This window comes from Pseudopodoces humilis, chromosome 9 (genome assembly GCF_049639895.1).
Source record: "Pseudopodoces humilis isolate 2021_Gansu_Grassland_sample_001 chromosome 9, ASM4963989v1, whole genome shotgun sequence".
NCBI classification, from domain to species: Eukaryota; Metazoa; Chordata; class Aves; order Passeriformes; family Paridae; genus Pseudopodoces; species Pseudopodoces humilis.
The window spans coordinates 9,568,301-9,593,118 of record NC_142208.1 but is presented as its reverse complement, the minus strand read 5'-3'; the positions used below and the strand labels follow the sequence as shown (position 1 = coordinate 9,593,118).

The 24,818-nt window shown below is 43.5% G+C and overlaps 1 protein-coding gene across 1 annotated transcript; it reads right to left on the bottom strand.

Moving 5' to 3' along the window:
* Positions 1 to 1,696: 1,696 nt before the first annotated feature.
* SNCG (synuclein gamma) lies at positions 1,697 to 17,845 on the bottom strand. The gene is made up of 5 exons (XM_005520449.2): positions 17,490 to 17,845; positions 12,596 to 12,637; positions 11,585 to 11,712; positions 3,167 to 3,244; positions 1,697 to 2,080 (listed from the first exon to the last, which is right to left on the bottom strand). The coding sequence occupies exons 1-5, from the start codon at positions 17,608 to 17,610 to the stop codon at positions 2,051 to 2,053; spliced, it is 399 nt and encodes a 132-aa protein (XP_005520506.1). The 5' UTR covers positions 17,611 to 17,845; the 3' UTR covers positions 1,697 to 2,050.
* Between the last annotated feature and the right edge of the window lie 6,973 nt (positions 17,846 to 24,818).

The window sequence follows — 24,818 nt, the reverse complement described above, 5'->3', positions numbered from 1 at the left end:
GACCTGTGCAGGCACTGCACCTGCCTGGGCCCAGAGCAGTGCTCCCCCACGTGAGAGGCAGGCAAGTGCAGAGGCAGATCTTTAGGAAACATTTGGACACTTCTGGTGCTCAAATGTTGGGCAGTGGTCAAGCAGAATTTTCAGTCCCACAGTTCCAGATACAGGTGTGTAAATACTGGTAAAAACACTTTCCCTCCCACAGCGAAGGAAACAGAGAGAGCTGCATGTGATCCTCCCAAGCAGACACATAGCTCAGTGTGGCAGAGATGTGGCCCCATACTCTTAGCTCAGTAATTACCATTCTCTCCTGGTTTAAGCCCTAGGAATCGGGCAAAGCCTGCTTGAGAGATGGGCGTTTGGGGAGTAGCTTACTCCTCCTTTGAGTTACAGCCCTCTCCTGCCTCCCATGCATGTCCTATGTACTGAAGGCATTCACCTCGTTTTTTTTTGCAGAACACTTTTTTGCAAAACACTTTTGTTTGTATCCCCACAAAGAAAAGCCTTTGAGCAAAAGGTTTTTTTGTCTCTCTTTAGCGAGCACTGAGAATAGACTCTGGCCTCCTGCTGCTGGGCATGAGTATCTCTTTATGTCCTGTTACCTTGGCCCCAATTTTAGTTACTCTCTTTAATTGGCAGATATTTGCAGGACATCATAAAAGAGTATGCACATATCAGATACATCCTCCTTTGAGGTGCCTTGTTACCTCTGCTAGGGTTCTTTTGTTCCCTTTCTGTGTTGAGATCAAAGACCCACTGGAATGGAAATCCTGTGGTCTCTGCAAGGCAATGCTTTACATGCACTGTTATGCCCCAGAGAAGATGCTAGCACACTTGCTAGATGCTTCCATGCCACAGCAACTCTCTTCTGTAATACTTTCCATAGTCATCATCATTTAGCAGCTTAATGAAGATTTTTGGTCTGATTTTGAAGCAGTTTAAATCTCAACAGCTTACACTGGCTTCTCCTGGATTAGTGGGTGCTCTTCCTTGCAGGTAAATAAAAGAACCCATTTTTATATCCATACCTACTGATGTGCTTTAAACGTAGCCCATTATTTACACAAATGAGCAACATTTTCCTGCTCTCTACCCTGGTGAATGTGGAGTGTCTCTGCTGCTTGCACTCAGCAGCTGATCTGCAGCCTGACTGAGTGCTGTAACTGATACCAGCTCTGTGTTTGTGGTGCACCAGGAGATTCTCCTTTGGCACCTGCCCTCACACTCACACATTTCACAGCAACCCTTCCAGTCCCTGCCAGCAGCAGTGCAGTTCTGATCAGTTCAGTTGGGGCCCATGACATTTCTTTAATTACCTTCTGTTACATCCTGGTGTCAGGACAGTTTTCTGGTGCAAACAGAATAAACTGAACTCAACATCCATTTCCCAATTCTTTACAAATCCTCCTTTCATCCAGTATCACCCCCACATTCTCTTAAACACACTCTCCCCACTCTCTTAAACACAGCAAGTATTTAAAAAGTGAAATATTTGTTTTTCAGCCCTGAGTGACAGAAAGCCAGCCTACCTACAGTACTGTCTTCAGAAATACAACTTTCCATGATTCTTCATCTCTTATAACATGATTTAAGGCTCTTACAGTTTTGAGTATTCTAATACTACACTTTTACAGGAAAATGCATCACTTTGGAAGGATCCACATTTAAAATGTGCAAACAAAACCAACAAGACAAAAAACTTGTTCAAACACCTTTTATTAGTTAAAAAAAACCAAAAACCACAATGCCTAGAGATCCCAAGTGCCAGTGCACATGGATGCAAGACACAGATTCGTGAGTCCAACCAAAACATACAAAGCAACTGGGAGGCCAGGAGGGAGGCTGGGAAAGACACACAGCCCAGTACACACCTGCACATTACTTACAATTAGAGGAGTCTGGCATACATATATTGTACAACTGGTTTATGAGGCAAGTGCAAGACTACAGAGCTGAACGTAGTTAGTCTATGGACAGTGGGATTTTCCTGTTGTGGTGTCAGCTAATACTTCCATGTATGCTCTTGGAATGGTCTCTTTTGAGCAAGAATTCCCTAACTTGATGTATCACCTTCAATTTCACCCTGTGAGAGAAGACAGATAAGAAAACAGGTAAATATTTCCAGTGGAAAACATATATATATAAATTTAGGAGAAAAATCAATGCTGACTGTCACCACGCAAAACCCCACAAACAGCTAGAAAATAATGAGGACCATAGGTGATGCAGAAAATAAATGAATTATCCATTCCTTCTGGAAACCATACACTCTCCTGCTGTTAGGTTAGGGGTTAGGGTTAGGGGAAAACAAGGGTGTGAATTCACACGTGGTGGAAGTCAAGCTAATGTTGGGTTCCATTGGCAGAATTGTCCTGCTTTGTGCTCCTGGGTCTGCTCCTGCCTGACCCAGCCTGAGATCAGCACTGGTGCAGCCATGCAGCCAGTGGAATTACAGGGTCCATTTCTGGGACTGGCTGGGGGAGGGTGATAGATGAGACTTTGGGGAACTTTGGGGACCATGAAAACAGCCTGAGCTTCAGAAAGGCTGAAAACTGTGGGGTTTGGGTGCATGCAGTACCTGTGGAAGGGGCAGACAAAGGCCTTAACACTGAAATTGTAAAGGGAATACTACATGAGAAGCATTTGCCCCTGTTGTCCATGTTGGACAAAAAGAGCTGAATTTGGCCCAGAGACTAATGTTTGACTAATGTTTGCTTCAAAAGAACATTGCAGGTAGAACAGTTCAAAAATTAAATTAACTTACTTAAATACAGGAAAATTTAGAGAAAACCCTGACTTGTTATCTAGATCTCTTCTAAAGCATGGCTACAAACAGGAAAAAGCTATTCCATGGGATGACAGAACTACAGGACAGCATTAACTTTTATATGTGCATTTACATCCCCAAATCAACCCAGCAGTTTGCAGTCTGTAAATCTGTTGCTTATGGAAAATTCCCAAGATAAGGAAGTGGCAAAAACAAGAACAGATGAGCTCAGGTTTTTGTCCAATAACTCAGGGAAGCGAGAACAGTGATGGGCTCCTTGCATGGCAGTTATAGAACCGCGGGAGGCAAAGGGGAGATCCTGCCAGGGGGAAACCAGTAACCCAGCAAGATCCCCGGTGTGACACGGATAGCCCGGGGCAGCAGGGCCGTGGCAGCACTCACCTCTCCGCCAGCGCTTGCCGGGGCCCCCTCTCCCTCCACCCTGGGCTGCTCGGGTGGCTGCGGCACTGCCAGGTCCTCCTGCCAAGTCACAAGCAAGATGTTTGTCCTTGCTGCCACATGCAGAGTCACTGCCCTAATCTTAGACAGACTGCGCGAGATGGGGCTGAGCATTACACACGCAAGCAAAACAACAGCTTTAATAGATGGCAGATACTGCTTGAAACCCATTTTTGTCGTGCAGCTGGTTAGAGCAGATATCTATGAAAAAGCCAATTCAATTTCTTACAGTCTGGCTTAGGGTCTTTTTTGTACAGAAAATCAGATCTTCCTGTCACTAAGACCAGAGTTTTGATGTTTTCAGTGTGAAGAATTCGGGAGGAACAAATAAATTTACACATAGTAAGGCTATACCCAGCCTTTCCCTGCACTGTCTTACCTAAGCACTCATTGCATAGACTAAAACTAATCAAAGATATAGCAGTACTGTAGTGCTGTTAATGTCATGCTTCAGATAAAATATCAGTATCAAAGGATGAGTTTTTCTTTTTGTTTGCATCCAAGCATTTACTGAAGTATTTTGGGCTCTTCTAGCTACTTGCCTACATCTTTCAGCTACCTCCCTGTTCAAAGAAGAGAAGAGGTTGCACTACCAGGCAATTACATTAAACACAATTTGGCTGCATGGGAAGAGAAGAGAAAATCCTGACCTTACTGGAGTAAAAAGGAAAAAGTAGATGGAGTTACATAGATATAAGGTAGAACCTATGAAAATTTAATCTGGAAATTGAACTTCAGATCCATTTGTGGCAGCAAGGGGAGTCAGGAGGTGGAAGCACTGCAAACCTGCTTGTGCTACCTATTGGCTTCCTGCTCTCCATGCAAGCTACTGTAAGACAAATCCACTGGAGACAGGAAATAGCCAAATACGAGCTGCAGCCCTGTACTGATGTCTGTCACAGATGCAGGCATTCCCTTCATCTCCCTGCTGGGACCAGAGCTAATTAGTCTGTTTATGGAGAGCATCATGTGCTGCTGTCTCCAGATGAGAAGCACAGTGTGATCATCTTTTCCTAAGGGACGTGCCCTCAACTTGCACTGCATTGTTGGCTGAAATGATTCTTGCTGGTACCAGCCTGAGCAAGCCCAGGTAACCAAATGACATCAAACTTGCACATCATGGAAGCCAGTTTCTCCTACAGGGAGACCTGCAGCTCTTCAGGAGAGGCCACTGCTCTGATGGAGCCACTCAGCCACAGCCTGTTTGAAATGAGTCAACTCTCCTGCTGCCAGCAAACAGCTCACTACTCTGAATTTATGGATGCTCATTCAGCATTAGGATCCAGCCTGTGGCTTTAAAGCACTTCACATTTGCATTTACATTACACTTTGCATATCTACACCTTAGAACTAACAGTGCATTAAGCCAAAGCAGGTAAATAGCTTCAAATTATATTTTGAAGCTTTACAAACAGCTTTTTGACTATTAGGTGGAAAAGAAAGAAATCTCCAATGCAAGCCACTGACAACAGCTGCAATAGCAGATGTTTCTTTCATAGTGTTTTGCAGGTGCAATTTCACCAGCTGCTGTGTGAAATCGTGAAGGTCAATCAAAGGCCACTGCCTAAGGTGCATTGGGAAAAGTGGAGAACAGCTCCCCAGGAGCACAGGGACAGTGCACTCCATCTTTCTACAGGGTATGACCACCTATTGTTCCTGTGGGCAGGGAGCTCAGCTCTGGGAGATGTGGAAGGAGTCCTGGGAGAGTGACACCTAAGGATCACCCTTGGGACACTGTATCCAAGAGCAATGGGTGGGCTGGAGAACCCCTGTTCAGCTATTGTGCTGCTTGTTAGATCCCTTAGATCATGCTGTCTGCCAAGACTGCTCCAGAAGGCTAAAAATCAACCATCTATTTTTAGAAAGGGAAGCAACTGAGTTTCTGGAGGGTGTTTCTAAACTGTGTTGGAGGAACCAGCACAATAGCAGGATGAAGAGGTGTCAGGCCGTGTTAGGGATGTCGCCTCACAGCCTTTTTCTCACGCGCTTCCACCCCACCCGGAATAGGGAGCAGGAGATGAGGAAGGGCTGCATTCTTCAGCTGGGTGTTAGCTGGCTGGGGATTTCAGGGACTGCTCAGGAAGGCAATATACAGAGGAGGACCGTGTGGTGTAGGGGTCATCACTTGGGACAGAGACAAAAATTCCTGGGCACCAGCTGCAGCTATAACACTGACTCACAGAACAACGCTGAGCAAGAAAGAAGGGGGGAAAATCCAACTTCCTGAGGGGCAGCAGGAGTTTTGCCATTCCTGTCAGTGCTCATCTCCTCATTAAAAGGGGTAACATTTTCTAAGTAAAAGGCATGTTGAAACCATGAAGCAATTAGTAATGCTCCTTCTGCTTTTCAAAGGTGAGCTGAATGTTCCCTCTCAAAAATTACGTACTTTCTTAGAGAAAAGTATTTTAAATGGAAAAAAAAAAATTTAGTTTTTTAGTGGCTATTTTCTTCTATTTTTGGGGGGGGCAGTTGCATCTTTTTTTGCTAGTGAAGAAAGAAAAGTGAAGTACTTGAACATAATAGTTAAGTGAATCACAAGACTTCAGAATTCCTTCCAAGAATAGTACACAAATTTTTAAATATTTTGTGTGTTTAAAAATATACTTTTAGGTAGCATATATATACCACAGAAGACTTATATGTATATATATAATACAATATTTTGCTAAGGTTATATACAGCAGGTACATGTTCAGATATCACTAATTAAAAACTCAACAAATTAAGACCTGCCATTTATAAAAATATTCCTGTGAAATGCTAAGGGATCTTAAACAGAGTGTACTATAGGCTTCTGGGTTTGGATATTTTAATAAGATTTTTTTTTTAAACTGATTTTAAAAGCCCAGAAATACTGGAAGAAATTAATTACAATTTAATTCTCCAGGTTTCTCATTTTCACAGGTTCCATGAAAATCCCTTTTTCAGCTCTTCAGCAATTGACTTGTCTGCTGAGTTCATATATGAAGTAAAATTTATACTTTTTATCTATATTATCTTACAGGCCAGTGGGAGTTTTGTTGCTGTCCCCAAATAATAAGATTGTTTACATCCAAATACCTTCCTTATATAACAGAGAAAGCAGTCCAAATATTGGATACTGGAATATACTCATCAAATCTCAACAAATTCAGTGGCAAGAGTCCTTTACTATTATTTTTTATTATTATTATTATTATTGTTGTTGTTGTTATTGTAGTTATTGTTATTATTGTTATTATTGTTATTATTATGCTGTAAAGCCAGAGAGGTTCACTGGCAGCCTAGTCTGCTACAAATTTAGGAGCCCTCAAAAGGACATCAGTTGCATAAGGTAGAGAGGTTCAGCCTCCTGTAGTTCTCTTGACCTTGGGTGCTGGAGCAAACACGATGCTGCCTGGCAGCATCCCCAAACCACTCCCTAGGAAAGCCTCAGGCAGCTTGGCAGGTCCCGTGGACGAGCTGTCCTGGACAGGTTTCAGGCTGAGTGTGCTCAGAGTGATGCCAACAGCTCTGACTAAGGGATCAACCCTTGACTAAAATGAGTGGACCCATGAACAGGACAGACAGACGGGCATGCAGGATTCCTGTCTTACTCTACAAATCCAGCTAGACTTTTTGGGTGGCTTTGTTTTTATCCAGCTCACAGCCAGACTCTCTGAGTGGCTCCTGTGACTGCTTATACAAATGATATTTAACGTACGGGATTGCTGGGGTACAGCCTTGAGCTATGAAGCACATCCATGGTCTTGTAGGCTTTAAGGCTTCACCAGTGCTACTAACTCAGCTATTTTGCATAGGAAGATGTCTGCTTGGATACACTAATGAGACTGAGAGTGAAACACAGAAAAAGAACCTGTAGGCAGAGTGCCCCCCTCCACACTACTTTTAAAAAAACATCCTGTGTTCCATGAGAGGTGGAAGGATACCACTGGTATGCATCACTGCATCAACTAAGTACAGGGAAGCTTGAATAAAAAGGGGGAACAAGTTTCAACTATCTATTCTACTTAATTGTTGGGTAGTTTGGCTGTTGATTTCCCTGCTCCTCCTGCTTAGCAGCTCTGCCCTTGGTGGCTTCTCAGATGCCCTTGGTGGCTCTCTCCTAGTGGGACTTGCCCAGCCCAATCCAACTTGAACAGGAAAGTCACTCAGTTTCTGCTTCTAATTCCTTCCGTGCGACAGATTGTCTTTGCATGGGAGGCGCTGGAGGGTGTAAGTGAAGGGAATTAAGGCCATGAACAGCAGCCTTTCACATTCAAGATGTGCAGTTGTTATGAAAGAGATGAGCCATGGCATGGGTGCGGCCCACGTGCTCCAGATCAGGTGTACAGAAACGCTGTGATCCAGCAAACGCACCCAGTGGTTGCACATAACTGACAAATGCTCATTTAATTAATGGGGTGAAGTGAAAAAAAGATCAGACCGAATTCAAAGTGACAGAGTCATGAACTGACAACTAAACCATAAAAACTGACAGGACAAATAGATCTAAAGGGAAGATTTAGGTGGAAGGTGGAGGGAAGCATCAGTTACTGGGGAAATTGTTCCAAACCCTGAGGGACATTTTGAGAGCATATGTAGGTACATGGGCTTGTTCCCAACCACGTGGTGTCTGCATTGCAGCAAGCTCTGTGCTGTGTCATACAGATGAAGAATTAATCCTCTTCTAAGACAGGGATATTTAGTGGGTGGTTATCTCACTGGAATCTCTTAATGTCCACCCCAGGGATGGGCATGGGTGCAAAGCCACAGACAGAACACACTACTGACTGATTTCATTCCTTTCTCTATCAGAAAAATTGAGGAGGGTTTATAATCTCTTAATTTTACAGATTTTTTAGTTGATACTTAAAAACTCCCCCAAATGAGTCAATACTTTCTTGTACTCAGCAGTGACCTGGTCAGACCAGGGACCAAAGCCCTACCAGGCAGTGTCAGCGCAGCTCTAGGAGGTTCTCATCTGGAGCTTGGCACCCCTCCATAGGTGTAGGGTTACTTCAGCCCCATTTCCTTCTGCGTGGCTCTGAGTGCTTCCCCCAAGGACAGTAAGGAACAGCAGGCTGCCAGGGTGTCCACATTTCAGTGCCTGCCATGATGCAACAAAGGGCTGGGCTCCTTCCCATGGCCAAAGTCATCATCTGATACACCTGCACCCCACGGCTATCCCAAGCAAAACTTAACCCAAAACCCTTAGAGTACCCCTCTCTTTCCTAATGTGTGCCTGCCACTGATCCCAGCTGTCAAATGCACAGATTAAATGTCAACAAGCTCTACACAATTGATATTAATACTGGAAATGGTCAGCTGGGGACATGCCTTCTAGGCCACTGGAGGACACAGACCTGAGTCACCTCGAGCACTGCTCAGTGCCATACATTCACAGATCCCTGGCATTTTGAACAGCCCTTCTGTAGCAGGGAACAACACTGGAGATAGTTGAAAACCCAAATAAGATGTTGGCAATTGCTCTGTGCAATTAGAAAGAAGGAGGATGGTATGGAGCACAAACAAGTCTCAGGACTGAATGCAACTGGATGCTCTCTCAAACTTCTAGGGCTGAAATGCTTGTGATGATTCCAGAACTGCAGGATTATAACAGTGGATATTCACTGTTTAAACATTTAAAAGCTATACATTATCACTCTTAGTGTACCTCCAGTGGGTCTCCCACATGAATTACAGTGCCTGGTGCTGCTACTGACAAACTCTGGATGTATTTCCATGAGCAAATTGTGTAACACTATAGGAGCAGCTCTAGAGAGCCCAGCACAACTCCTTATACTCCTTTTAGGGCCCTACCTCTGGAGCAGCTTTGGTTCCATGGCAATTATCCATTAGCAGTAGGGATGCACGAGAAGTGTGTTGGGGTCAGAGATGCATGATATATACCTTTATCTGTGATGCCTAACTCTGACACCCAAGAAAGCACTGAATTTCATATAGCACCATGGAGACAACTGTTAGAGTTAAGTAGAGAAACTGAAAATGTTAAGTGTGTAAATTAGAAAGTTTTCTTAAGTCACTGGGTGAAAAAATTAAAGTTTGGGGTTTAAACTAGTTTAGAGAACAGAAGACAAGATGGTGGATTTAGGGTGTTGTCTCTAGTCCTTCTTTCTTCTTCATTTTCTTCTTCCAGAGATTTTTGGGTAGTAGTAGGTGGATAGAGAATGCTGCAGTGCAGCTCACAGGTGTTGGGTCATTGGGTCACTAAGAAAAATAATTTACTTGACATCTGTTAATTGGGTAAATAGACATAAAAAAGACCTTGAAGAAGATCTTTGTTAGCCATTTTGCACCTCTCTATCTTAGTGCACATAGCTCCTTGTACCTTGTATACATGTAATGCAGATAAGAGAAGACTAAACAACCAAATCTGAACAAGAGAAAAAACTGCCTCCCTCTCATCAATTTCAGTTCAAGGGGAGAAAGAACCTAACCACGAGTGCCCTATAGAGACAGATGTGCACATGGGGCTCAATATTCTCAGTCTAGCTGCATCTAAAAGGTGTCTAGCTACATGCTAAAGTATGGTGAGTATGAATAAAAGATTCACAGTCCTTAACTGAACTATACCAATAGAACAAATGTTTTTCTTGAGTTTTTTTCTCCTGTGATTTGCCTTTTTTTTCTCCTCCTATTTTCAGTGTGCTGCCCACCTCTGCTGCTTGGCATGACACCATGATGCTGTATCCAAAGCAGTTTCCTGGCTCCATTTAGTCTGCCCTTTAGTATGTGGCACATCCTAATTTTTCATTTCTTAATCAATCTCCATTTTAAGTCTAAGCAATCGGACATCAATGAAGACATGAGAATAATATTTCAGATGCTCTCTGGAAAATCTGCACTGGTTTGAGCTCTGAAATTAGCTGTAAACTGTAGCTGTCGGTCTTTGAGGTGGGGTTCTCACTTAGGAAGAGGATTGCTGGAGGGGAGACAGTTTGCTATCTGCAGCAGGGATTCCTACCATCAGCAAATTCCTCGCTCTCCTGGATCAATCACCTCATGGTCAGTCAAAAGGTAGGAAGGGGTATTCTGGCCCCATGGAATTAGGAATGGCTCTTTGCACTCCTGCAGCCTAACTGCTGTTCCCTGTGGGAGTAGAGATTAAATTTATCCCAATGGCTTAGCAGAACTCCTGTATCTGCCCTGTTCACATGCTTTCAGGAGGACATTTTGCGTCACTCATAGCCGCTGGTCTCCTCTTTTGTTAGGCTATTCTCTCAGGATTTATATGCTGTGTAGAAGTTTTGTTTCACATCACAATGTGTTTATGTGCAGGTCAGGAAATTAATCAGCCGACTATCTGAACAATTAAAACAATTTTGGCTAGCCTGGCTTTGCTTTGATACTGGGTTTGGGTTTGTTGTGACTCATAAAGCTTTTGTGGCCATCAACAGCACCGATCACACTCTCTGAAGAGAGGAAAAATGGGTTTACCAAAGAGCTGCCAAGTATTGGCCTCGTGCTGTACAAATGGGTGCTGTTTGCTACCAAAGCATCTTCTCTAATGATCAACACTGCCTTCAACTAAGGAGCTGTTCTGCTCCTTCAAACGCCTCTTAATCCCCTCGCTTGAAGAAGCCCCGTTCATCAAATTAGGCTGGAGGACAGAAGATGCCTTGTCTGAATCTGGCTTAATCCGTACACAAATTGGGTCACATGGCCTTTTATCAATAAGCACTTGGTTGTTGTCAAACCAGCAGGAAGCAGAGCATCAGGGTCAGGCTTTCTGCTGGAACCAGGCTGTGCCTGACTTGCTGCTGCCCTCTGCTGCCTCCAGAGCTGCTGTGGCCAGGGCATCCCACCAGCACAGCACAGGGGTGAGGGCAAGTGCTGGCTCCTGTGCCTTCCCACTCTGCACATCCCTGAGCTCTGACTCAGTCCAGATGCTCCCAGCAGCCCAGACACATTTCTACTCAAGTACCTTTCTACATTCATAAGAAAATGGAGCGGCAGACTCTTGCCAGCAGTGCCCACTGATGGGACAAGAGACAATAGGAACCAAGTGATTAATGTGATCATCTGAACAGAAGAAAACAATTCTCTTTTTTCTTATGAGGGTGGTCAAACATTGGCACAGGTTGCCCAGGAATGTTGTGGAGTCTCCTTCCATGTTGATATTCAAAACCCAGTGGGGCAGTCCTCTCTCATTGGCCCTAAAGGGTTTGGACTAGATGATCTCAAGGGGTCCCTTTCAAACTAAATGATTCTGTGACTATATTAGGCATTATATGATAATATTAAGTATTATACAAAAGCAGATATTGTTGAAAGCCTGTCATGAAATAAGTAAAGCCATCAGCTGTAAATGTTTGCAGGCAGTTTAAGTGTAATCCAAAGGCTCTTCTGTTCTGCCCATCACAGAAGAAAGAAACGCACCTTTTTTACAACTCCTGTAGTAGCCACAATGGTCTCTGCTCCTTCTACAGTCTTGTTTGCTACTGTGTTCACGCTGGCTACTACAGCTTCTCCCACCACGTTGGCCTGCTCTTTGGTCTTCTCAGCAACTACAGTTTCAACAAAAGCAGAAAAGTCAGCAAACTAGACACTGACAGAAGGCTGCCAAATTCCCTGAGATGACAAAATGATTGCACTGATGTAAAAGAAGAAATTAGCCCTGGTGCAGTCCTTGTTTGGATTTTTTAGATGAGATCATGTCTGAATTTAGATTGTGTATGTGAGGATTTTCGTCTGGCACAAACTGCTGCTTAGAAAGCAGCACTGCAGCCTGTCAGTCTTTGTGGGCAACTGGAGAATGAAAAATTCACAATTAGTCAGATACTAAGAGGCAACAGTGTAAATAAGGTATTTTGCATTGCAGACTGTGCATGACCTCTTCCAGGTTATCTTCTGTTTGTTTTAATACCCCTTGGCAGAAAAAAACAATGGTTATGAAATTCTCCAGGGAAAGGATCATTTTCCTTCAGGACAGTCCATATGGCCTCTCTGCCTTGGAGTTGGGGATACCTTAGAAGGAACCCTTTGGGTCCTTGACTCTGCAGCTGCCTGGCAGGACTCTTCCAAAGATCACAGTTTTGGCCAGACGGGATCTGATGCAAGTAAATCCTCCCTGTGTGCTGGGCTGTGCACCTGACATTGTGAGATGTCTAAATTGCTGTGAATCATCCCAGTCTGCCAAGTAACCTTTGTTGGATTTTTTTCTGACTTCCACTACTGATTAAATATTTTCTCCCATCTGTGTGCACTGCAAATGCCAGACCCTGAACCATCGCTCCTGGCAAGCAGCCCCCATTCAGGGGCTGGCAGTGGGAAGGTCAGGCAGATCAGCAGTGTCCCACAGAGACCTCCCACTTGGCAGGGGTGATGGCCTTCCCAAGAGGTCTGACAATCACCACAGACTTCCACATCCCTCTCGGGCTGTGCTCTTACCTGAGGTCACACTTTGCACTACGCCCTCCTTGGTCTTGGTGCCTGTGAAAGGAAACACAATCCATCAGTGCTGCCTGGAAATTACACCCTGATTTCTGGACACAGATGGCTTCCTGCTCCGAGGAAGTGCAGTGGAGAGTCAAAGTGCTGCTGATACCTCCTGCTCAGACACAAACCATTTGTAGAGTCAGAAAAGAGACCAGCTTCCCTCCCGAGTAAAGCAAATGAGTACCTTTGTGTTGAGAATTGGAGAGCTTCAACAGCAAATTCTCTGGAGATGCCTAGACCTGAAAAATCTTAATGATGAAAAATTTTCCCTGCAATATTTCCAAAATGAGCAGTTGAGTGGTGGTAAATCAACTTTAAGCTAGTTGTAAAAATGACTGTAATTAAAATCACCTGGTTATATCTCACCTACTTCACTCCTGCAAGACAAGAAGCCACATCCATGACTTTGGCCTTTCAGCCAGGATACTTGGCTGCAGTGGTCATTTAAAAGTCTCATTCTATACCACTGATAAAGACTCTGGAGAAACCTGAGACTGAATTTACAGAACTGCCTACTGCATACCTACTTACTAGATTCCCAGTTTGGTGCCTCAGCCTAGGCTGTAAGTGCCTGCTCACAGCAATACATAGAAAGCAGATGGTTTTATCTCAAATTATGAAAATACACCATATGTATGCTTACATTGTAATTTATCTTGCTGTTCTCAATGTAGAAAAGCTAACAGGATGTGAAGGCATTCAGTTTGCAACACAAACAGCCCTAAGGAATAATTAGTCTCTGTGATTTTCCTCCATGCTTGAAGTGACAAGCTATATATCCCTTCTACTTGATACTGCTGCAGATAAGTGAAATCAAATGGTACATCGTCAGCCTCCATGGTAGCTAGGGGCTTTACACATTAAAAAAATAAAGGATCAAATTTATCTCTCTTGGAACTTTAATAAACACAAGCCAAAATATTCCACTGGACCCACTTTACTGTATATTGCAAATCATCTGCACTTATACAGATTCTCTTCAGGTTTCCCATACTGATACAACAAAAGGATTTCTATGGCCGACTATCAAAATGATAATAAGGGACAAGAACTAGGCAGATTTTTGACTCCATCATAGTGGAGCATCCATGGGTGTGGTGGGAAAAACCAGCTACAAACCACAACTCATTCTCATTAACAGCCACAGAAGCAAAACAGGTGCAGTGCCATGATAACAACAGGTCCAGCCCAGCTCTGCTGTGCCTGATACATATTATTGTATTTTTGAATGTAATTCTCAATTGTTGATTTATTTTGGCGGTTGCAATGTTTGCCTGGGGCAGAACAAAACTGTTCTACTACAATATGCCCTCAACATTTCACTCCACCCTCCCAAACTGTCTTAGAAGTCAAGAGATGAAATTTTTGTATCTTTAACTTGTTACTGCTGTCAGCTGCAGCTCCTGGTGATGCACACAATACATGTGCACTGCTGTGAACTGGATTTAATAATGGTGCCCATGACACACAAATGTGTGCAGGACAGCACTGAGCAGAGCAGGTGCAAGTCTCAAGCCATGAATGTGAGCCCCTGAATGGGCCAAACACACAAGCTTCATTTCAGAAACCATTCTGCTTTGTTTTCCCTCCCAGTACCATTCCAAGAAAAGACTGCCACAATATTGATGTGACATACAAGGCTGTCTTATATCAGACTCAGATGCTCAAGCTTAGCCCTTTGCTGGTTTTTGGTCAAACAGCAGTTGATAGGTAAGCAAAGAACATCATCTGCTGTACCAGCCTTTCATGCCTTTGCAGTTTTGCAGTAAATACACTTACTGAGACAAGAGCTGAACTTTTGTATGTTTTTTCCCAGACTTTTAAGGTGGCTATCTGGGCTCAATTCTTTTATGGGGGGAGTAGGCAGGTGCTATATTTGCAGATGGAAAATAATTCCAGAAAGGAGGGATGCAGATAGAGGGAAAACATCCGAATCCATTTCATGACAGAAGCAATGTCACTGGGAGGAGCCACTGCTGCAGCCTGGGGAGAGCTCGCCTCATCCTCCCAGCCCAGCCACACCCGATGACTCAGGCTGCCATCCATTATGCACCGCATGAAACCCGACCTTCCGGCGCACGCTCCTGCCAGAAACCGCATCTGTTGAATCAGAAAGCAATCACCTGATGCTCAATCTCGTTTCGCTCATTAGTCCTTGCCTGCAGCTTCTGTACCCAGAATTAAAAGTTCATGCATCCTGCCTCTTCTGAGTGCCGTGAGTCATCAGCAAGAGCTTTGGGACCGCCAGGGTGGGACCGAGGTGGTGGAGTGCTATGCCCTGGGAGAAGTTCTAGACCAGAAAGGGATATTTTGATGTGCATTAAGTCCTGCAGGAATCACTCAGTTTAAATACAGCTCGGTGTATTGGGGCTTTCTGCAGCACACACGGTCAAAAATCATTCTGGAAAACTACAAGTGCATTCTTTGTTGAGGTTTCCTGAACTATAGCATTACACAGTACTAATGACTCAATACTCTGATGTGGCTTTTCATTAAATTCATTAATTAACTTCAGCATCACTAACACCCCTATTCAAACCAAATTAAAAGAGACAGCCCACTGAACCAACTGCTGGATCCACACTAACCATGCAGGGATCTCCTGACACTTGAGCACACTCAGAGGCTGTGAGAATTTGGAGAGCAGATGGTGATTTTACCAAGGGCAAAGGTGACCCATGATACAGGATTTCTCCCTCTCTTTTTGTGCGCTCTCTTCCCTACCTGACCGGTTCAGCAAGGCCGGCAGCAGGGCAGGAGCACCGCATTGCAGGCTCAACGCAGGAGGGAGGCATCTCCTGCTCTGCCATGGGCTCTGGGAGCTGAACCTGCATGGATCAGAGAGGTGGCCACAGTGTCCCAGTGATGCTGTTCACTCCAGACAGATGCCTCTGAGTGAGCATTATTTTCTTCTCCTGGGTAGCAGCAAGCGACTCACCAGACGTGGTGGTTGTCCAGACATTTGGAATCTTCCTCAGAGAGTCAGCAATGAATTAACACAAACCTGAATAAAAGTCAGGGATCCACTTCATCCATCCTAGGCCCTGGGGATTTTGCTCTCTTTCCTAAAGTTCTCAAAAGATCCTTGAGGTTCAATACATTTTTATTCTCTCCTAGCATCCAAAAATTCAAGTCTCATCACCTAATGCTCTAGATGAAGCTGCTGGGATAGGGCTCTGCAAGGGAAGAAGTAAGGAAGGAACAGTTCAAGTCTCTGATTTACTCTTTATGTGGCACAGAATGACAAAAGGCAGCATGAACAACACACTAATCATTCCACTTTGAACCAATATACCACACCTCCACCTTCTCTGGCTATACAAAACCCCCATTTTCTGAGCTAATCAGCATCTGTCCTTTACTTTTCCTGCCTGTGAAAGACTGAATTTTCCCTAAAGGGCTCAGCTTCCCAACAGGAACTGAATCAGGTCAAGGCAAAGCTGCGTCCAGTGCATGACAGGGCAGGAACCAGCAGTATACCAACAAACCAAACCAAGAAAAGGAAAAAGCACATAATCCTCAGCTTGTTCCTTATTTGATACTCATTCAGAGATTAAGGTTTCAAGGCTTTTAGTTTTAGGCTCATAGAAAGCTTTATTGAAAAGGTTAGAATCTCCTAAAGAGACCTCTTGGCTGTGCAACAATGAAAACCAGGTCACAGTATGGAGCTGCACAACGTGACTGAACAGAGATGTGAAAAAATATGTATAAAAACTCTGAATAACCCCGACAGAACTCAGATCTGGAAGCAGGTGGAGCAGTAATGATGCCACAATGTGACACCCACATGTGACATTTCTTAGACTGGTGTTTCACTTACTGTAGTTAGTTTAGTTGTTTACAGGGATGCTGCTTACCTTTCAAGATAAAGACATTACCAGAACTGCTACATACAAATTTTATATTTAATTTGTAACATACAAATATATATCTGTAGCCATTGGTAATAGAGCAGTTTTAAATATAGTACATAAATACAGCTGTGGATGTTGCAATATGACAGCAGGAAGAGCCTGCATGTAAACTTTTCTACAAAAAGAAACACTCCCACATCCAGTAAAAATAAAGAGCTGTGTGAAATGCAGTAATCAGCAGTGAGATAATCAGTCTTGGGAACCTAAGACTCTTTAGTTTGTATTATATGGAATATCTGACCATCCAGCCATATAATTGCATGTGCTAGATAAGTGGAGATAGTGGGTTTTGAGGGTGACCTTGAAAGGGGAGGTTTCAGCCCATTAACTGTGAAAGAGGTCTCTAGGCAGGACATCAGGCATGCTGTTTTCCAGATCCTATTCTTCGGGCAAAAGGAATTTGGGCGTCTCTTGTAAAGCAAGATTAATGTGTGCATGGGCAGCGAAAGAGGTCGGTGAACAGGAGAAGGATTTCAGGACAAACCCATTTGTTTGTGGGGAAACAGATGCATCCTGCAGTCCCCTCTTAACTAACCCTGGCTCCTCTCAGGAGCCTCCTCAGTGAGTCTCTCTCAGTGTGGAGGTGAGGCAGAGACCAGCAACGCTCACTTGCCTGGAGAGTGCCTGACTCACCCTGCAAACAATCAGTGAATAGTCAAACAAACCTTACACCTGAGCATCTGCTCCTTAACACCATTTTGCTTTCCCTGAAGTAGTGGTTTCTATGTCTAACCTGGGGAAACTGAGGCACGGGGAGGTTGTGGAACCCCAGGTTTACACAGCAACTCTGCAGAGCTCAGGATCTTATCTGGACTATCCTGCTAGTCACTCCCAAGCTTCAGCCACAATGTCACTTCCCCAGACTTTCTCAGAGACAATCTATGCAGCAGTTCATGCTCATCAAAAGTAAATCAAAACTAGTTCTCTCTTACCTACATACATTACCCCTTCTTTGGTCTTCTCTGCAGCCTCTGTCACTCCCTGCTTGGTCTTTTCTGCAGCAGCCACCACACCTTCTTTAGCAATGGAGAAACCTTTCTTAAAAACATCCATTCTTGTTGCTTGTTAGGGTATTATCTGGGATGATCTGAATGAGGGAGCAAAAGCAGCAAAAAGCACCTCAAGGCTGGGACTGTGAGATGCAGCCTTGCCCTCGGCAGATACTCAGCTTCTCTGGCAGGCTCTGCCTTTGCTCTTCCTCCTGTGCTGGATGAAGGCAGTGTGGCAAAGCTCACAGCCCTTGCTGGCTCTTATTGATGAAGTGTGCTGCAGTGTAGCCAATGCCCGTGTACAGCTGATACTGAAATATTAATGATACAGATCTGCTTGGGCAGCTTTAAGAAGGGAGGGGGAGAGGAGGACAACGACAGCAGTAGGTAAGGAGCTGTCTGGAGAATTTCCAGAAAGACAGCTTTTAGAATATGCTGCAATGCTCTCAGTGAAGGATGGTCTCAGTGAAGAGGGAGACTTCAGCAGGGGAGCTGAGTTCCTGAAAGGGCATCTTCCTGAGGCTGCAGCAGGAGCCAAACACCAGTTCTCCTGGGCCCCAGAGGGTGGGGAGCACGTAATGCTGACAGCATTTGTAGCAAACAAGCAGGGTCAAGGTTTCTTGGTCTGGCAGTTACCAGAACCCAGTCTGCACAAAATGGTAACAAGAACATTATTTCTAATAAATCCTGAGAAAAAGGGAACCAGCTACAGCTTGGTGCTCAGGTGAAGCTTGAGGTCCCACCTGCTGTTTGTCAAGTGTGAAGTCATTCTGTACAAATTGTGAGGTTTGCTCAGCTGTACATCCCATTATAATGGTTCATTTCTGAAAAATCAGACGCCTGTTGGGGGAAATCCTGTTTCCTATTTGTTTCTCTGAGCTGCTGTAGACAGAGCCCTGCTCCGTCACCGCAGAGCGAGACAACATCTCACACCAAACACCATCCCTCACATCAGACCTGGTGCTGCAGAGCACAGCAGGGCAAGAATTGCCAGCACAGAACTGACTGGGGAAATCTTACAGAGGATCCATCCAGCCTCAAGGCCTGGCTAGGAAAAAATACGAAAACATGATAATTAATCACAGTAGGATATCCTAATGCACTTGCTGTTAAACTCAGGTTAAAGTGTTTTCTGAAGCAGAGCCTAAGTGGCCCAAATCAGCTATTGCCCCATCAGCAAAATTAAGTTCAGTGCTAGCTGTGAAAGTAATTGCTGGTGCAGCAAGGTGACTTTTAATTTATTTTTTTAATAGTGCCAGATGTGAAACTATGGAAGTCACATTGCATCAGCCTCTGAGCCGAAAGCATGACCTGCTTTGGCTGTTTCTCCTCACCAGGCAAACAATATGAAATTCAGAGGCTGAGTTGCACTTTGGAAAGATAGCACACCATAATGTCATCAAGTGCAGTGATCTGCAAGCCACTGCTGCCACAAGTTATCAGCCTGGAAGTGTCAGATGGGGAATGACTACACAGAAAAAACTCTGAACACAAAATGTTGTATCTGTATGTACATGCAGATATGTACACAAACATAGTTCTTACTGTGGAACTAAGAATAATTCTTCAGTTTTTGGAAGTGTTTTTTTTTTACCCCACACTGGAATTATTGAAAAGCTGTTGATCTGGGAAATAACATATACAGCTTTTAATCCTTTTCTCACAAATAAATCTCCTTACTTATAAATGAAGAACTAATTTCCATCTGAACATAAAGGAGCCAAATCTCTGTCAGACTAACAAATTTATCAATTGTTAATCTTTAAAAGTGCAGGAATCAGAGGAAGGCCAGAACAGCATACCAATTACTATAGGATCTCACATAGCTACAGAATGTTGCAGCAAGAAGTAGAAAAGGTTTTTCTTATCATCTGTCAAAATTCCCCCTAGGTGGTTGTTGCTATGGCTGGTGCTCCTTCCGGCTCCCAAAGTGCTCTCAGATTGAAGATATCTGCACCTTACTGTGCCATACAACAGTGGTTTAACCTCAATGCTCCTGGAGCCAGTCCCAAAACTGCCATTGATTTCACCAGGCACAAGCAGGAGTCTTGTTTTAACTATGTTTGTTTTAAAAAAAAGAATTTACTATCTTTGGGAATTGCTCCAGGGCCTATTTACTTTTTCACCAGGCTTTCAAAGACCATTAAAGCAGAGCACAGACATTCCCAGGGTTGTGAGTTTTACTGGTATTTTCAGGAGAACACCAAGGCTGATAAGGCTGAGTGAGAATATATCTTGATTTTGTTCAGCTATTGTTCTGTCATTGTGATTTGTACAATTCAATTTTATGTATTTTGCATTGCTATAAAAGGTAACAAATGCATGAAATACCAAACCATCCTGGGATGCGAAACATGAATCATCACCAGATTGAATTAGCCAATACTCAAGCGGGATACTCCTTTCCTGCCTTCTCCTGTCCCTTGATGACCTTGAGAAAGGGCTCACAAGACACATTTCAATGCTGCTGGATCCCTCCCAGCCAGCAGGCAGTTTGCACAGGCATTGTTTTACCTTGAAACCTTTTTAGGAAAGCTCTGGACTCAAGACAACATCGTAGGCAAGCATCCATAATGGCTCCTCAATGTTTGCCACCTGCAGGTGACTGCAGGATCCTTCTACTCAAAGCAGAGGATTTAGTTCCAGCTTGTTGCCAATCCTCAGACAAAAACTAACAACAGAGTTAACACAAGCTACCTTCACTTTAAGATTTTGCTAGGGACTTAACTTTCTGCCTGGTAAGGTTTCCCCCTTTGTATCAGGTAAGATAATCAGCAGCTAAAGAAAAAGGCTTCCAGCAGGCAATTCAGAGACCCCAAGTTCCTATCTCCCCTGGCATCAACCTCTTTTTCTATGTTTTCTGCCTTTCAACACTAGGAAAAGCCAGTTAAGCTATATCACTGTAAACAAATCTGTATCTAAAAAACATTTGGCTGATCTGCATAATACCGAAAGTTAGCTGATCTCCGTAATACCAAAAGAAAGCCTTGTCTTAAGTTGTGCAATGACAAACCATCCACTTGCTGTTCATTTAAAGTTTGAATTCTGGCTGCTCAGACCTGACCATTGAGCCTCTTACTGGATAACAGTAGAGTTTCTTGAAACTGCCCCTGAAAGGAACAGTTCCCCACCTCTCATGGGCCTCCACCAGTCCCTGGGTGTTGGTGGCTGACACCACCAACAAGCAAGTCTGTGCAACATCTGCCAGCAATTCTGGAATATGGGCAAGAGAATTCTAACTTGAGTCTACCTATTCACAAAGCACTGATGCAAGGCAAAGAAAAGAATGCAAAGCAGAAATCAACCTGTCCTCTACTGTCTTATTCTTTGTGCCTGCAACAGATTAAACAGGATTTTACTTAATTTGGGTCTCTTCCTTCTTGAATTTTCCCAGTTGCAATCTGCTCCACCCACAAAGCCTTAACCTTGTCCTTTAACAATGAACTTATGCTGGAGACTAACAGCTGACAAAGTCATTTGGCTGGATGAAAGGAGTGTGATTTGGTCATATTCTATTGAAGTATTTAAATTGTATATGATATTGTTTGAAAGACAGGTAAGGAAAGACAGACTGCTTTTGTGGCTGGTAAATTTCCTTTGTTCAGGAAGTTTTTTTTATGAAGAATATTAACATTAACAGGATCGAACCTTGCTATTTATAAACAGAAATCCTTCCTCTGTCTCTCCATTTATGAAAACTTCAAAATGCAGAAAGGAGAACTGTCACAGATCTGCCATTTCCATGCCCTAATGAAAACAAGCAGTTGTCTGACATCCTTTGGCAAACAGTTTAGGATTTGAATCCCTGCATGTACAAACGTGCATAGGTAATGAGCTAATTTCCTTAGCCAGAGAATGAATAACCCAGGGACAAGCCATTTTTCAGGAACACACACAGGGATGAGCCACATGCAGCGCACAGAGTGCTGCCAGTACAGCAATCTTCCGTGACTGATCTCTGCTGTCGAATACCACTGATAGCTTTTGAACAAACCATTAAAAATACAGGCAACAAGAATTCATCTTCTCCCCATGATGGACAGACCAGCAAAAGGAATTACTCTCTAGCCCTGCAGTCCCCTCCTGACTCTTCTCCCTGTGCTCTCTTCCCCCAGAGCAGCTGCACACGCATGAGCGCACATCGGCAGCGGGCAAGGGATGAGACAGCATTTTCCAGATCTAAATCCCAGTGCCTAATGAGAAGTTATCCCCTTGCTGTGCAGCTATCAACTAAACTGTCTTCCTAGACATAAAACCCTTTCATTTATTCAGTGTGCTTCAGAGATTCGGAACTGGGATATATGAATCTAAAGCAACACCTGCTTTCCATCTTTTCTTGGCTTTTTAAACATTTCTTCAAGGGTTTTTTTTTCCTTTTAAATACACAGATTCAGAATTTAAGTCTGCAATTAAGAGCATCACAGAGTAGGGAGTGAATCTGGAAAGACAGAAAAGAAACAAACAAATTCATGAGACTCTATTACGTGAAAACTGAATTTTGAAGGGTTGTTTCTCCAGAGACATGCTGACTGGAACAGCCAGAGCGTTTGCTTCCCAAGTACGGCCAAGCCATTTATCGGATCAGCCATTGATCAAACACAGTGTTTGGCACTCTTTACTCTGAGGTTGCCCACCTCCTATCCAGATGCAGCTTCAGGGCTCTGACCCTAAACAAAAGGAAAGGGGCCAAGATAAGATTTTGCACCTTAAGCAGATTACCCAGGAGACAGTGCTGGCATTTGATGACTTGGTTATGGAATTGCAAACAGGACACTGAATTCTCGGGGTGGGCAACATCAGAGGGCATTAAGAGCTGTGTTTAATGGAAGTGGTTAGAGTTACCAGACAAGGCAAGAGCAGTCCTGACACTTATTGGCAAGATCCCAGGGCATAAATGATCGATCTGGTATAACTGGCAATATCAACTCTTTAGAGACTAGCTTGAAGTCTGAAGAATAGTTTGAACACTTTGAGGAAGAACTTCTCAGAAATACTTAAAGAAAAAGTATTTTCATGAATAAGAGCACAGAGGGAAAAAAAGGCCACTAGTGACTGGGGACGAAGAGTGGAGGAACCAGTAGAAACCTATGAGAGCTACAAGGGCATCTCCAAACATCCCCACACCACTATTAGTATAATATCACTTACTGAATGGGTTTCAAGTATATTTCTGGAGTAACACTTCACAATAACACTTTCCCAATAATTTTCGAAACTATCTTTTAAATTGATTTAACTCATATTTTCATTAGAGCAGTGGTACCCAGCTCTGTAATGCACGCCAACACTCAACTAGGCAACTGAAGAGTGACTAAATATCTATTGATGTTAGCTGGTGCACATCTAGAAGTGGGTGCACTCCTAGAAGACACTGACCTCAGAAAGCAATGAGCAGGTTGTTACAGCAAATATATGTCTGTTTTCCCTGGTTCCATGCTGAGGTAACAGCACACAAAAACAAACAAACAAACAAACAAGGCAAAGTTGTGGTGTATCTCACTCCTGAGTAGGTACACTCCTCATACTTATTCCTCTAGAGACATAAAAGAAACCTTACAGCTCAATCTGCCAGCAAATCTCATATTTTGAACCAACAGTATAACCTGAACGTGTTATTCAGATACCACAAATTATAACAGCTGTTACACAAAAATCTCAACTACTGCTCAGTAAGGGAGTTCCATTGAATAATGAATGTCTTTCATGTCTTCATGACAGCATTCTATGTTATGCCTACCACAAGGAAAGGGATCCCTTGCCTTGCTTCATACTTAGCATGCTTCGCAACCACTACCAAAAAACCGTCATGCTAAATTATTAACCTGCAAATCTGTGCCTGCTGCACCCACAGGGCAGCACCATTACAAAGGTACAGAGAACAGGTTCTTGCACCTGGAGGAGCAGTAGATGTTCTGAGCCAGGAGGATGGCAGAGAAATACTGGCCCACCACTTTGGAGGGATTGCACCCATGAAGAATGACTTCAACACCTTCAGCACAAAGTCTCTTCTCTGCAAGCAAGGATCTCACTGCAGGTCAAGTTATAAGCCTGCTGCTTGTTTTGTCTCATGCTTGCTTCAGTTCCTTCCTGATGATGGTCTTAATACGTAAACAAATATAATGCTTAGGTCACATCCAGTTGCTTGTGAGAAAAGCACATTTCTGTGTGAAACATGGCACATGAAATATTCACACACTGACATGTGTTACGGCAGGATGCACACAAATCTGAAATAAAAGCAGCAGGAAGGAACAGAAGGAAGTTGCTAATTTTTTTCAGCCTTCAGTCCAGACCTTGTGATTTCATCTCCCTGGAGAAGTGACTGCTACAGCAAGAACAGGTTTTCCCTTAGAATTAGCAAGCTCTCTCCCTGCCTGGCCCCATACGCTGCTGTCACTGCTCTTAGGCAGCAGTGTCTACCAGGTCAGGAAGGGCACTTCTGTGTTTATCTATGTTCTTCCATCAAGCATAAAATTGGGGCATCAGGAGAGGGGTGCAAATCCAGCCAGTGATAAGGAGATGCAAATTCATAGCCTTTAATAACAAGGCTTTCCAAAATCCTGGAGAGATTTTATCCTCTATTTTCAGCTGGTATTGGAATGAATCCATAAAAGCTTTACATTTAATGCTCTGCAGGACATACTGAACTTTGGGCTGCTCCTTTGTGATCATTCACACTGCAGGATGATCTAGCAGTCCTGTGTTCCCACTTGTTTTGTCAGTGGAGCATCATTCTCCTTCACTTTATTCTTTAAAATGCCAGAGCACATCACCCTGCAAGGCAGGGAAAGAAGAAACACAGTTAATGAAAGCGACAAAACTAAAAGCAGCGCCACCAGCAAGGTAAAACCAGTAAGAAAACCATATGCAACCTCCACAGCCTTCTTAAAAAAAAATTATTATTAGAATGTGGTGACAGAGGTAGCTCTTGACAGCAGCTCTTGGCTAGCGGCTTTTCTTTTAATGCTAATTAAAAATACAAATAAAAAATCAAAAAACAAAAAAAGCAACCTAGGCCTGACACCAAGAGATGACAACCCAAACAGAAATTCTTAAAAATGCTCCATTATCCTGACCTCCCTGAAGGACAACTTCATGAAAATCTTCCATTTGGATGGGAACAGACTATGATTCACAGAGCTACTTTGCAAAGGTCTCACAAGCATGGATGTTTGTAGGCTCTTTTTTATTGTACATTTGCTCTGAGTCCCTCAACACCCACAGTTTGTTCTACATACCACAAATACTCTGCTGCTAAAACCAAAGTATTTC

Coding starts and splice junctions, on each gene's coding strand:
- SNCG (XM_005520449.2), bottom strand. CDS start 17,610: ATGGATGTTTTTAAGAAAGGTTTCTCCATTGCTAAAGAAGGTGTGGTG. Junction 3,245..11,584: donor CTACAGGAGTTGTAAAAAAG/GTGCGTTTCTTT, acceptor GTGACTTGGCAG/GAGGACCTGGCAGTGCCGCA. Junction 2,081..3,166: donor CGGCAAGCGCTGGCGGAGAG/GTGAGTGCTGCC, acceptor CTTCTCTCACAG/GGTGAAATTGAAGGTGATAC.